The following is a 13307-nucleotide window of genomic DNA, read 5'->3' on the forward strand; positions in this document are numbered from 1 at the left end:
CACATAAATATTTGACATATCAACTTTCACAAAGAAATTTGATAGTTTAATACCGGCCTACCAGTAGTTGCGCCTCTGATTCGTGCCGTTAGGGCAAACGCGCCCTGTACACGGCCTACGGTCTGCCGCCTTAAACTGAGTACAGTAATACACTGAAACGCCAGGGAAACTCGTACACACATGCGTATTCAAATACAGAGATATGTAAACAGGCGGATTACGGCGCTGCGGTAGGCAACGCCTATGTAAGTCAAGCGTCTGCCGCAGTCGTTAGACCGGTTACTGCTGCCAAAATGGCAGGTTATCAAGATTTAAGTGAGCTTGAACGTGATGTTATAGTCGGCACACAAGCGATGGGAGCATCTCCCAGGTACGGACGAAATGGGGATTTTCCCGTACGACCATTTCACGAGTGTACCGTGAATATCAGGATTCCACTAAAACATCAAATGTCCGACATCGCTGCGGCCGGAAAAAGATCCTGCTAGAACGGAACCAAAGACAACTGAAGAGAATCGTTCAACGTGCCAGGAGTGCAGCTCTCCAGCAAACTGCTGCAGATTTCAGTCCTAGAGCATCAACAAGTCACAGCGTGCAAACCATTCAAGGGAACATCATCGATATGGGCTTTCGGAGCCGAAGTCTATCCTTGATGACTGCACGACGCCTTGCCTGGGCGTGTCAACACTGACATTGGACTGTTAATGACTAATGTTACCTGGTCGGACGAGTCTCGTCTCAGATTGTATCGAGCGGATGGACGTGTATGTGTATGGAGACAACCTCATGAATCCATGGATCCTGCATGTCAGCAGGGTACTGTTCCAGCTGGTTGAAGGTCTGTAATGATGTGGGGCGTGTGCAGTTGGGGTGATAAAGGACCCCTCATACGTCTAGATAAAACTCTTGACAGGTGACAAATATGTGAGCATCCTTCCTGATCGCCTGCATCCATTCATATCCATTGTGCATCCCGACGGACTTGGGCAATGCCAGCAGGATAATGTGACACCCCCACACGTCCAGTATTGCTACAGAGTGGCTCCAGGAACACTCTTCTGAGTTTAAACACTTCCGATGGCCACCAGACTCCCCAGATATTAACATTATTGAGCCTGTCTGGGATGCCGTGCAACGTGCTGTTTAGAAGAGATCACCAGCCGCTGGTAATCTTACGGATTTATGGACAGCTCTGCACGGTTCATGGTGTCAGATCTCTCCAGCACTACTTCAGACATTAGTCGAGTCCAAGCCACGTCGTGTTGCGGCATTTCTGCGTGCTCGAGGGGGCCCTGCACGGTAGTAGGCAGGTGTACCAGTTTGTTTGGCTCTTCAGTGTATTTCCGTATATAGACGAGGCTTTTTGAGTTTTTCATTTGTTTTAAGTACATCTATCTGCATGCTGTAATTCTCACATTGTTATATGATGTAATTTGCGGTTCTGTTCTTCAGCTATTGTTGTAGTGTCTTTGCTCTTTCATGTTTTGTCTTTTCTGTAAGCGTATATGTATGTTTGTCATATGTTGCTGTATAGCGCTACCAATCTCATCGTCATCACTGCTGTCGTCCCTTTGGTGCTTGGATAACTGCGCTTTTATCTTACTTTAAAAGTGTGTTTAGATGCTAGCTTCGTCATTTTGTGCTCTTCTGCTTTTTTGTGTTTATGTTACTTTGGAACCGTTGTTGGGCGTATGGTCCTTGTAACCTAAAACTAAAAAAGAAATACAATAATTAAAAAAAAAGGAACAGGCTAGTCACGTCAGGACGAAGATTTTAGACCACACCCCAGCATGATTGCAGCGCTGGTATCTGTAAAACTGAAGGACGCAATTAATGTTTGGATTGAGATTCATGCGGAACCTCCTGAAAACGAAGGACTCGATCTAACTTTCTCTCGCCGGCCGGAGTGACCGAGCGGTTAAAGGCGCTACAGTCTGGAACCGCACGACCGCTACGGTCGCAGGTTCGAATCCTGCCTCGGGCATGGATGTGTGCGATGTCCTTAGGTTAGTTAGGTTTAAGTAGTTCTAAGTTATAGGGGACTTATGGCCACAGCAGTTGAGTCCCATAGTGCTCAGAGCCATTTAACTTTTTGTCTGCTCTGTGGATACCTGGCTATAGAATAAGGATATTCCCATCGCAATCTGCAATTGCTACAGAAAAAGCCACCGAACAACAAATGCTGCTGAAGGGTGGCAGTACAAAATAAATAATGACGGCAGGATTGAGAGAACAGTGAAAAATCATAAAGAGACTAACGACATTAGGTCCTGCTTGAAAGGCATTGCTCACATTCAGAAACTGGAATGACGTCTACTGACAAGTAATGTATTAAAAAGCTACGAAAGCTTCTTCGGAGTTTTCTTGATTAAAATTATTAATTACACTAAAGAAACAGCACCAGCATTTTTTTAGTTTCAATATTTTGTTGATACAGGAGCAGCAAACTAGGTCAAAGTTGCAGTTCATATGTTCGGAGACTAGTTTCGAACCAGCTAGCTCATTTTCAAGCCTTATCTACCGCTGCACTGAAAGTGAAGTGGTCTATCCTTTAACCATTTTTTAAAGTTTAATTTTCGTATTTTTCCATGTCCATAACAATTGTTTTTGTGGCTGTCTACATTTCATCTCTGTTTCACTGTATTTATACTGTATTGTTCATAGGGGCCTCCCGGCCAACGGTACCATACGCTCATTTCCATTTTCTCACAGACGTTCTCTGAAACTGTACTCTTTATCAGTCGTGTTAGGTAAGTCGAGAGAGTCATTTCCACCACGAAATTGCTGCAAAAAAAGACATGGTGGTATTTAACACGAAAGAGGCAAAGTGTTCAAGTAATAGTCCATGTTTTCTGACACATTAACAACAGAAAGCATTGTTTGACCTCAGAGAAGCAAGAAATAACAATTTGTGCATCCATGAATGTCTGCACTGCACATTTAAAACAAAACAAAAATCTCCTTCCTTAGAATTTTTTAACTTTTTTTTAATACGACATTCTTAGGTAGATAAGTCCTTACAGTAATACTTATATTTAACACTCGGAATATTGCTAATAAATTATTATCCGAGAGATTGCTTTCGTTTTAAATAATGAAACACAGCTTTGGTTTGTCTAATTCAATCCCAGCAATATTCCACACGGCGACTGCAGAAAACTGCTTCGACTTTGAACAGCACATGGTGTTTATGCAGTAATTATTCTGCGAAATGCATGTCAGTTTCACGAAATTATAAAGGAATAAGGGCATCAAGTTGTAGCAATACTTAGTTACGTGCTCAACAAAATCGAAATCTGTATATATTTAAGACTTATATCCCTTTATGTTTATACAGGTTATGGCAGAAACATTGACTTGTTTTAAGTTGCGTACCATTGTTGAAAACAGCCAGTAGCCGACAAAGTCTCCAGCAAACTCCGCTGTCCGCATATCTCCTTGTCCGCATTTCTCCGACATTCCCTGGTCTGTACCCACAAACAACGGGTACGGGAACACGACAAAATAAAAAAGAAATAGATTCATTATTCTAGAAATATTTGCATTTGCTTTCAGTCTAGGTCGACGCAAGAACGCAGTTGTGCCGAAAGAAACGTAATTTTCCGTGAATAGTGTGACAACTCAAATAAACATAACTTACGGAGCCAATACTAACAGCATGTACATCTCATTGTGGTCGTACACGTTAAGTTAAAATTGTCAAACCTGCGATTTAGCGGCATCGTAAGACAGTCACTTCCGGAAGGATATGAGAATCATGTAATGAAGGATTTTAACCTGTTCTCCAGATTACAAAGGGAGGAACACTTGTATTTTCACTCCCTTTTGGACACCCATGAATTTATGACCACGCTATCAATGAGTCACAACTGGACATTTCGTACAGATATCAACGTGTAACGATTTGTGGGGCTGTATAACAGCATTGTCACATAGGCTAAATCGTAGGTAAAGCAGGTGGTAGACTTTTGCTCATTGGAAGGATACTGGGAAAATACAGTATGTCTGCAAAGGAGTCTCCTTACAAAACACTTCTGTAACTCATCCCAGTGAACGTGTCCAAAGGAGGGCAGCATATATGGCGACGGGTTTGTTTCACGTGCTGGGCACTGTCTCCGAAATGCTGTAAAGCCCGAAGTGGCATAAGCTTAAAAACAGATGCCAACTATCCAGCAAAAGGGTACTATGTAACAAAGTTGGTCGGCCCGGGTGGCCGAGCGGTTCTAGGCGCTACAGTCTGGAACCACGCGACCGCTACGGTCGCAGGTTCGAATCCTGCCTCGAGCATGGATGTGTGTGATGTCCTTATGTTAGTTAGGTTTAAGTAGTTCTAAGTTCTAGGGGACTGATGACCTCAGAAGACCTATAGTGCTCAGAGCCATTTGAACAAAGTTGCAAGAACCAGTATTATGTGAAGAACGGAATTACATAGTGTGCTACCCTACGTTCTCTCCGTTAAGTGACAGCAACAAGAACAGAAGCACACACAGAGGTATTTTACCGGATATTCTTCCTGTATGCGATAATGGTACGGCAATAAACTGTTCAATGTAATAAAATGGGAAGTATATTCCACCATACAATTCACAGTGCTTTGCAGAATATGGATATAGACACAAGAAGACGTAGTTTATGTCAGTTGTTTTTTAATTGGTTGACTTATGCTCTTATCAGAACACGCACTCAAGTCCAGAAGACACCTCTTTGTTCGCCAGGCTGCCTGGATATCACTCCTGGCAGTCGGGAAATCTGCAGGCTACACAGCATCTGAGTCATCATTTATACGATAATCTCGAGCGTTCCATGATAGACTAGCTCGAAAGCACAGTTGCCCATTGCGCATGCGCCGCGAGCTGTCACGTGAGGCGGCTTACCAGTCCAGTCCAGTCAGCCCTGGTGCAAAGTGCGGCAGTCAGTGTGCAGCTGTTGCAGATGGTGTTTGTGTTGTGCCTGTGCTAAGCGCGAGTTAAAAGATGGCGCGACGCAAGAGGTTAGCGCCGCTTTTGCTACTCATGTTCGTAGCTCTGATCGTCCGAGAATCGCACGCAAGCGTGGAAACGCGTCCCAAAACGTTGCACGTAAACCAGGAGGATTCCCGGCTCCACAAGAGGACAGTTGTTTTCAATGCCCACCAGGACTTTGACAGCGTCGCCGATTCGCCGGATACGGATATCGGAGCACGCAAGAAGAGGTCGACAGATCTGCCGAAGTACAATATGACAAAGGTAAGGAAACTAGAACACCACTAACGCCCATACGCATCGGCCCCTGGACAAAGGACCAACTGGTCGATATCCCAGCGAAGGTTATGCGCAATAAGCGCGGTGTTTTCAAATTGATGCGTCACCAGTTTTTGCAGTAAATGATCAATAAGTGTAGTAGAAGATCGCCTGTGTACGGTGGCTTGAATAATGTTTCTCATTCCGTTCAGCCTCATACAGTAAAACAATGTAATGTTGTCAAAGTAAGCAAACATTACAGATATTCCTGAAGACGATGGCAGGTCGCGCAAGGGCTTGATGCAAACGTCATTCGTTAATTGTAGACAGGTGATTATCGCTGTAGGTGGACAAGTGTTTTTTTTCCGGAATAAGATTTTGCAGTTTGTTGTTAGACCTCGGTACATACGTTGGAAAAATATTTGACATCTCTTGTCACATTTTACATGACTCACGTCAGTACTGACTTCTCACACTGATTATCGCTTTCCTTTGTGTGTGATTGATGAACACTCGCCAAAGCGCCTTGTCATGGAACATCCCACTGGCAGCATGAAAAAATAATAGACGCATTACAATATTATAATGTCGCTACAATTTGGCAGGACAACCGGTACGACAGAGTACTTGGGTCGTTGACAAAATTTGTTCTGTCGTCATACTAATAGCGCAACCTAGGAAGCACAATAACTCATGTCACATCCGAAGGAAAGAGTATCTCATATTGGCCTTCCTTAATATGAGAAAAAAATGTTCCAGAACGCCTTATGTGAAGCACAGAGTTGTATGAATCATTTGCTGTGTAAACACTGGAAAAGTAGGGAATGTAAGTATTTGACAATTTTTATTTTTTACATGTAATGTGTTTCTAAGAATTGCTCGCCTGATGTGACTCAAACTACTGGTATGTACAGGACATGATGAACAGATGAATATAAATGTCTAGATGAGACGTCATTAAAAATTACCATTAATTTGTTGAATTCATTGAAGCATTTGCTAATGCGGAATGAGTTAAGATGTACATTATGAAAGAAAAGCGACCTTTAGTTTGTTAATGCCTGTATCACATTGCTATGTAATCCAGAATGAATTTTCACTCTGTAGCGGAGTCTGTGTTGATTTGAAATTTCCTGCAAATAAAAATGGTTTGGCGGACTGGGATCCATAATCTTTGCTTTTTGCTGGCAAGTGCTCCATGTTTGCTATGTGCTATTGTTGCCTAAATATTTTAAGTTCAATGTTGTAAAATTTTGTAGTAGGGCAGAATGGAAGGAGGGCATTACTTCCTCTATTGCATCAAGTACGTACCTGTTTCTTTGCCCTATTAGTTTAATATTTACTTGACAACTGATATTTATAAAACTATGACAGTTATTGCATATAATCTTTTAAATATTATTTTCTGTTCTGGTCAGCCAATCTACATGTCAGTGGTTGGTATGTGAGAGCTGGCATTTTTAGGTATCAATACCTTATTTCTTTTCCTTCATTTTTTCGTGTTACAATTGAGTGGTTATGAAGCAACCATGTCCATTATCATTTTAAAACTTTGTTTTGATCAGTTCCTGTCATGTATATACTAGCAAAAATTTGGGTTTTTGTAAACTTTTACATATCTGTTTAACAGAAACAGTGTGTCATTTCACAGGTGTCAACCAAACTAGATGCCAAGAACAGCACAAACAATGGTGACCTAGAAGTTTTTCTTCAACCAGACTTGAATTGGTGAAGGGTTATCTTCTATGATGAGTTATCCAGAATGAAATTTTCACTTTGCAGCAGTGTGCAGTTGTGTGGAGCTTCCTGGGAGATTAAAACTGTGTGCTGTACCGAGACTCAAACTTGGGACCTTTGCGTTTTACAGGCAAGTGCTCTACTGACTGAGCTATTCAAGCACAACTCATGACCCGTCCTGACAGCTTCAATTCCGTCAATACCTCGTCTCCTATCTTCCAAACTCTACAGGTCTTCTATGAACCTTGCAGAACTAGCATTCCTGGAAGAAAGGATATGTCTGGAAACATCCCCTAGGCTGTTGCTAAGCCATGTCTACACGATATCCTAGAGCTAGTTCTGCAAGGTACATAGGAGACTTTCTGTGGAGTTTAGTAGGTAGGAGACGAGGTACTGGCAGAATTGAAGCTATGAGGACAGGTTGTGAGTCATGCTTGGGTAGTTCAGTTGGTAGAGCACTTGTCCACAAAAGGCAAAGTTCCCAAGTTCAAGTCTCTGTCCGGCAAACAGTTTTAATCTCCCTGGAAGTTTCTTGCTGAATTATGTTGTCGATGTGCGCACTGAGAACTGTGGAAGGACAAACTCTGTCCAGCCATTGCTTTCCCATGCTGGGATTTATCATCATAAATGTTTTTGTGATGTTCTGTTGCACCTTTTTTTCATTTATTTACTTATTCAGCTTGGATGGTGGTAACTGGATATACTTTTTCCAATAAAATAATCTCTGGATTTGCTTTAAGTGATCTGCAGAAACTGTGGACAACTTAAATCTGGATGGTTGGCTAGGGCTTAGCCCCTACTTTTCCTGAATGAATGAGTGTGCTGGGCCATAACACTACACACACTCTCAGTATTTTATGAACTCGTGTGAATGGATAGTTTGCTGTTTTCATTATAAGTGCTTTCATGGACATCATTTTCATGAATATTTGTCTGCCTTCTCTAGGATGGATTTTTTAAGATAGTGCACATTCATACCATCTAGAAGTGCTCGCAAGTGGTTAGTACAGCACAATTAAGATTTCAAAACATCTCCCTGGGCTCTTACACTCATCTTCATTGAGGTAAGGTGAAGTATGTAACTCCTTACTGGTTGTTTTTACAGTGAATCCCTTACCATGAGCTTATAAAAGTTGTGTGAAGCATTGCAGATGGTCATTGTATTTCTTGTCTTCAGTTCAAAGACTGGTTTGATGCAGCTAGTTTTCACAGCTTTATCTATAGAATTCTGTGTTAGAAAGCCTATCCTTTGACATTTTTATTATGTGATTATCTGGATCAACTTTCTCTTCTTTAGCATCCTACATTACTGGGTGTCTTAAATCTTTTTTGTAATCTCATATTCTCTGATATCTTCAAAAGGTTTGGCACTCAAAAACTTTCAGTTTATCTTTTGAGGATTGATAGGTTTTCCACTTCCATTTACTGAACTCTTAAAACATCATGACACATAATAATAAACTGTGATAAGCTTTTATGTCTAATTGTATGTTGTACCTCCTTCAGATCATAACACTGGTTCATATGTGACAATCATATGTTACTTTTTGAAATGTGAACCAAGTTGGAAAAGGTAATTATCCACTCAGCATGTGATATGTTCCCATAATGTATATATCTATTTTTAATATTTGTACTGATTTTAGTTTTTATACAAAAACTAGTGTTATTAGGATTTCAGTTTGTATCACCCGTGTGGATTTTTCCTTCAGGTTTTAACATAATTACTCAGTGTATGTTAATATTTAGGGATGCCATTGTAACTTAATGTGAAGCTGCTACATTTTATTTTTTAAATATTAAAAAAAATGCAGTATACAAATGACAGTGAGAGGGTACTAGTTACTATTGATGTCACATACCAAGGAAATGGAAGCAGCAAGCAGAGTTTAACCATTATCTGTAATGACAACATCCTACCATGTGCAATTTATGATGAGTCATGATGACTTAGATATAATTGATATGTAAATTTAGTTTCCCAACTGTTGTATTTGTGATCTAGTATTAATTTATATCTTAATGTCTGAATATCATTGTTCTTTCATTCATGTAACAATGAAGATAGCTACACGATAGCTGAAATCAATCTGCAATAAACAGATTAAAAATTTACCCCCGATGACACCCTGCCTCCAATCTTGTATCTCATTAATACGGATGTGGAGCATGCTGTTCCTGTTCCACTTCAGAAACAGTAACAGTCATAACTATAATATTAGAAGGAGAAATGACATACACTATCCATCACCTGGTCTTAGTGTGACACCGAAAAGAATGCAATATTCAGTCGTAAAAATTCTGAACTATTTGCTTAGTAATGTAAAGAATTTAATAGTTGATAAGAGTAACATAGAAAACAAATGGCATTAAATGCACATAGATGTAGACAACCATTGTAAATGGTGATCATGGTGTCATATTTGTCACTGGCAAAGTGTGTTAGATTTATAAACTGACCATGTTTTACGTCATAGCAATATGATCAGTGGAACATGCAAACAGGTAGCTAATATATCGACAACGTGTTAGGTATTTATTACTTTTCACGAGATATTCTGTGTTTATATTAATCTTGTGGTATTGGCCAGAGATCACAGAGCCACACCAAAGGTAGCAATGCAGATCAAGCTACAGACTTTACTAAAGTCTTGCTGCAATCCACAACGGCATATGGGAGTCACTCCTGAAGACCACAACTCCTCTCTCAGCAGAGCATCACACCAGAGGTCAATATAGAGTTGTGCACAGGAGCACTCTGCCCAATTCGTAACCTCAGATATGACAGTTACTGTCATCGTGTAGGACAGTGACAGTTCTTAAAATGTACTTTTGCAACGGTTGCATTTTGTACACCAAGAGAATGATTTGTCAGTAAGTGTGTCAAGTGATGCATTGCTAGTCAGTGAACGTTGTAAATTATCCGGTACCCCTGTGGGGAAAAAAATGTGCCAAAGTTGAGTACATTTTTAATGTAGTCATTTATGTTACACTGTGAACCAATATTGCATTGGTTCTAGTTCGATGAGCCTTCTCCCAAAGCAGTTAAAGAACCCACATCTGTGGCTGGATTAAAGTAGTTTTGTCTGGTCACAACACATCTGTAGTCCTCTTTTTCTCAGCAATTTTATAACAACTTTGCACCATCCCAGGCTACTTCTGTCTTTACATTGCTTACTAATGCTATATTGTCTGTGCATGGGCAAGACTGCTAATGTTACACACTGCAGGTGGATTCTTTTGGTGTCAGTTTTAGCAAATTCTCTATTGCTCTCTTCTAAAATGAGATTCTCAGTCTGCTTTGAACTTCAAAATTTTCAGTGTGTTCTATTGATGGCTTTATTCCATAGAAGGCTGTTCTATACTCATTTTACTTAATATGATTGATTTTGTGAGTATTTCAGATCCTTGTGATTTTCTTAGCTTCTGTCTGTGTATGGTGTCGTGTGTGTTGGATTATTATCTAAAAGTGGTATTTGACATTGGATTAACTGAAGAATTCAATACTGCTTTACCAACTTTCTACCAAATTGTCACCTTCCAAATTAATCCAGTCACTACAAACATTACAGATCATCCGGTCACAACAGGCTACATTAAAAAAATTAAGACATAGTGTCACACACTACATTGTTATTTTGTTATGGGGTGAAGCTAACATCCAACATGAGAAGGTTCAATTGATCCTGGGCGTGTGTAAAATTCCGTGTATACTTCTCATTATTTGTTGCAGGCTAAAGGCTAAACAGAGAATAGTGTGTGGCTCTGTTGTAAAAGTCACATTGGCATTTTCCTGTTAGTTCTATCATTATATGGATAAGTCTTTTGGAATGGGAAATCAACAGCACTATATAAATATCAAGTAACACAGTTTATTCTTTTGTAGTTCACATACAATTTTCTTTTAATGTGGAACGAATGAGTGTGATTTTCCAATATGTAGGTATGACTGTTCTGTTAAAGACTTTAGTTGAAATTCTGGACATTGTCCCACATTTTTAATAATTCACCATAAACCTGATCTTTGCACACGCCTTAATATTATTCATTGCTTGCTGCTGTATTTTGCTAAACGATAGAAGGATGAGTGATATCTCAGGCACATGTACCTGGGACTTCAGAATTAAAATAGAACTGTGGATCACTGCGGTTGAGTGGTGAAGAATATAGTGTTTGTGTATTTGCTAATAATTTTTATTAGTCAGCATTTTCTTCTAATACAAAATTCATTGAGTTTCAACAGGTGAATTCATTGAAATAACTCAACATTTTGACCACTGTCACTTTCATTGTCTTCGTATGAAGTATCAAAACAATACCTTGGTAGCCATTTGAGTGCCTCAAACACCAACTGGAATCATATCTGCTTGACAACTCATTTCACTCAGCAGAAAAATGTCTCAATATGTAATGACATAAAGTGTGTGTGATTCAGACATAAAGAGGGCAAGAAAGGTGGAACTTATAAATGTTGTGGTCTTTGTCTGATGACTGGTTTGGTTTAAATCTCCACATTAGTCTATCCTGTAAAGGCTTGTAATTTACAAATAACTACTGCAACCTACATCCATTTTAACGATAAACCTGTTCTTTTAGTCAGTTTGTGCCATTATCATTTTTTCCTCTAATTTGATGCAGTCCCTCCTCATTAGTTACTTGATCTGCCCATCTAACCTTCAGTGTTCCCTTTTCTGTACAGGCTGCATTCCATACAAATGCATTCAGGAAAGACTTCCTAAAACTTAAGTCAATATCAGATATTAATAAATGCCTGTTTTTCAGAAATATTTTTCTTTCTGTACCCAGTATGCATTTTATATCCTCTCTACCGTGGCTATTGTTGGTCATTTTGCTGTGCAAATAACAAAACTCGTCTACATTTCATTGTTTCGTTTCCTAATCTAATTCTCTCAGCATCACCTAATTTAATTCAACTACGTACCATTATCTTCATTATCTTGATGTTCATTTTATAGGTGTAACATCTTTTATCCATTCTGTTCAGCTGCTCTGCCAAGTCCTTTGCTTTTTCTGATAGAATTAAGATTGAACATAGTTAAGTATAAATGTATGTCTAATTCGTTCTATTAAAAGAAAAAGCTTAAAACAATAGTGTAAATGGACAATTTGTTACTATGTTATTCAGTAAGAAATTGCAATATAATTGTAAAACTTGCTCATTCTGAACCTTAGTGAGTAGTCCCACCATAATGTGTAAATAACTAATTAACTATTGTTGAGTCAGCATAAGTTGATGCCTTCAGTTGCAGAGGGCTGGATGCAGCAGCTTTGCTAGCTTACCTCAACCAGTAACGTACCACGATTTCGTGAACATCTCAATGGCAACGCCTCAGTGTTGTCATAGCTCTGCATATGGCTACTGTTTTCGCCTGCATCCATTAGTACTTTGCAGTTGAAAACTGACAACAGTGCTGTGAGCTGTCAGGCATCTTTGTACACAGCCTCGAACATAATGCTTGACGACAACCATCCTAAGTTCTCTACAATTAACATTGTCTCCAGTGAATGATATTGTGGTGCCTTACAGAGCCCAGAGGATCACTCGTAACTATCAGACTGGGAGAAACTTTCAGGTGACCATCTATACTGTTACCAAATTGTCACTGCTATGTTCAGTTGTTCCATCTACGAACTCAAAACAGGTGAAGAGGCCATGTAACAAGTACAAAAGTTTAAATGAACTCAACTATGTCACCTACCACCCCCCCCAGTGCGCTACATGGCTGCAAATTTTTTTTGAAAATATTGTATAAAACACACAAAAACTGAATTAAGTACAAAAAGGTGGTGAAAGTTTATACTTGATATTGAGTGTGAAATGAAAACTGAATGCTATTGAATGTAGTAGCCTATTGTGCATTCTATCTTGTAAACATTTGCAGATAATCGTGGAAGCCATCTCAACACTGAATGAATAAAAGTACCGAAGGAAATTTTCACTCTGCAACGGAGTGTGCACTCGTATGAAACTGCCTGGCACATTGAAACTGTACACTGGACCGACACTTGAACTTGAGACATTTACCTTTTGCAGGCGAGTGCTCTACCGAATGAGCTACCCAAGTGAGACTCGCTCTGTCCTCACAGCTTTACTTCTGCCAGTACCCTGTCTTCTATTTTCCAAACTTCACAGAAGCTCTCCTGTGAAACTGCAAAGCTAGCCCTTCTGGAAGAAAGGATATTGTGGAGACGTGGATTAGCGACACTGCAGGGCATGTTTCCACAGTTAAATCTTCACTCTGCAGCAGTGTGTGCATTGATTTGAAACTTTCTGGCCAGTAAAGCCGTGAGGACGGGATGCGAGTCATGCTTGCATAGCTCAGTTGGTTC

General features: G+C 39.9%; 1 protein-coding gene across 2 annotated transcripts in view; it reads left to right on the forward strand.

Annotated features, from left to right (window-relative positions):
• The first annotated feature begins 4904 nt into the window (after nt 1-4904).
• LOC124551372 (sortilin-related receptor-like) overlaps nt 4905-13307 on the forward strand; it is a 201164-nt gene continuing 192761 nt past the window's right edge. Inside the window, exon 1 of one of the 2 annotated variants that reach the window (XM_047126412.1) lies at nt 4905-5225. In XM_047126412.1, the coding sequence (XP_046982368.1) occupies nt 4974-5225 (252 nt within the window). In that variant the 5' untranslated portion in view covers nt 4905-4973. The remainder of the gene's footprint in view (nt 5226-13307) is intronic. The other variant, XM_047126411.1, reaches the window with a different exon arrangement.

Source organism: Schistocerca americana, chromosome 9, assembly GCF_021461395.2.
Source record: "Schistocerca americana isolate TAMUIC-IGC-003095 chromosome 9, iqSchAmer2.1, whole genome shotgun sequence".
Classification (NCBI taxonomy): Eukaryota; Metazoa; Arthropoda; class Insecta; order Orthoptera; family Acrididae; genus Schistocerca; species Schistocerca americana.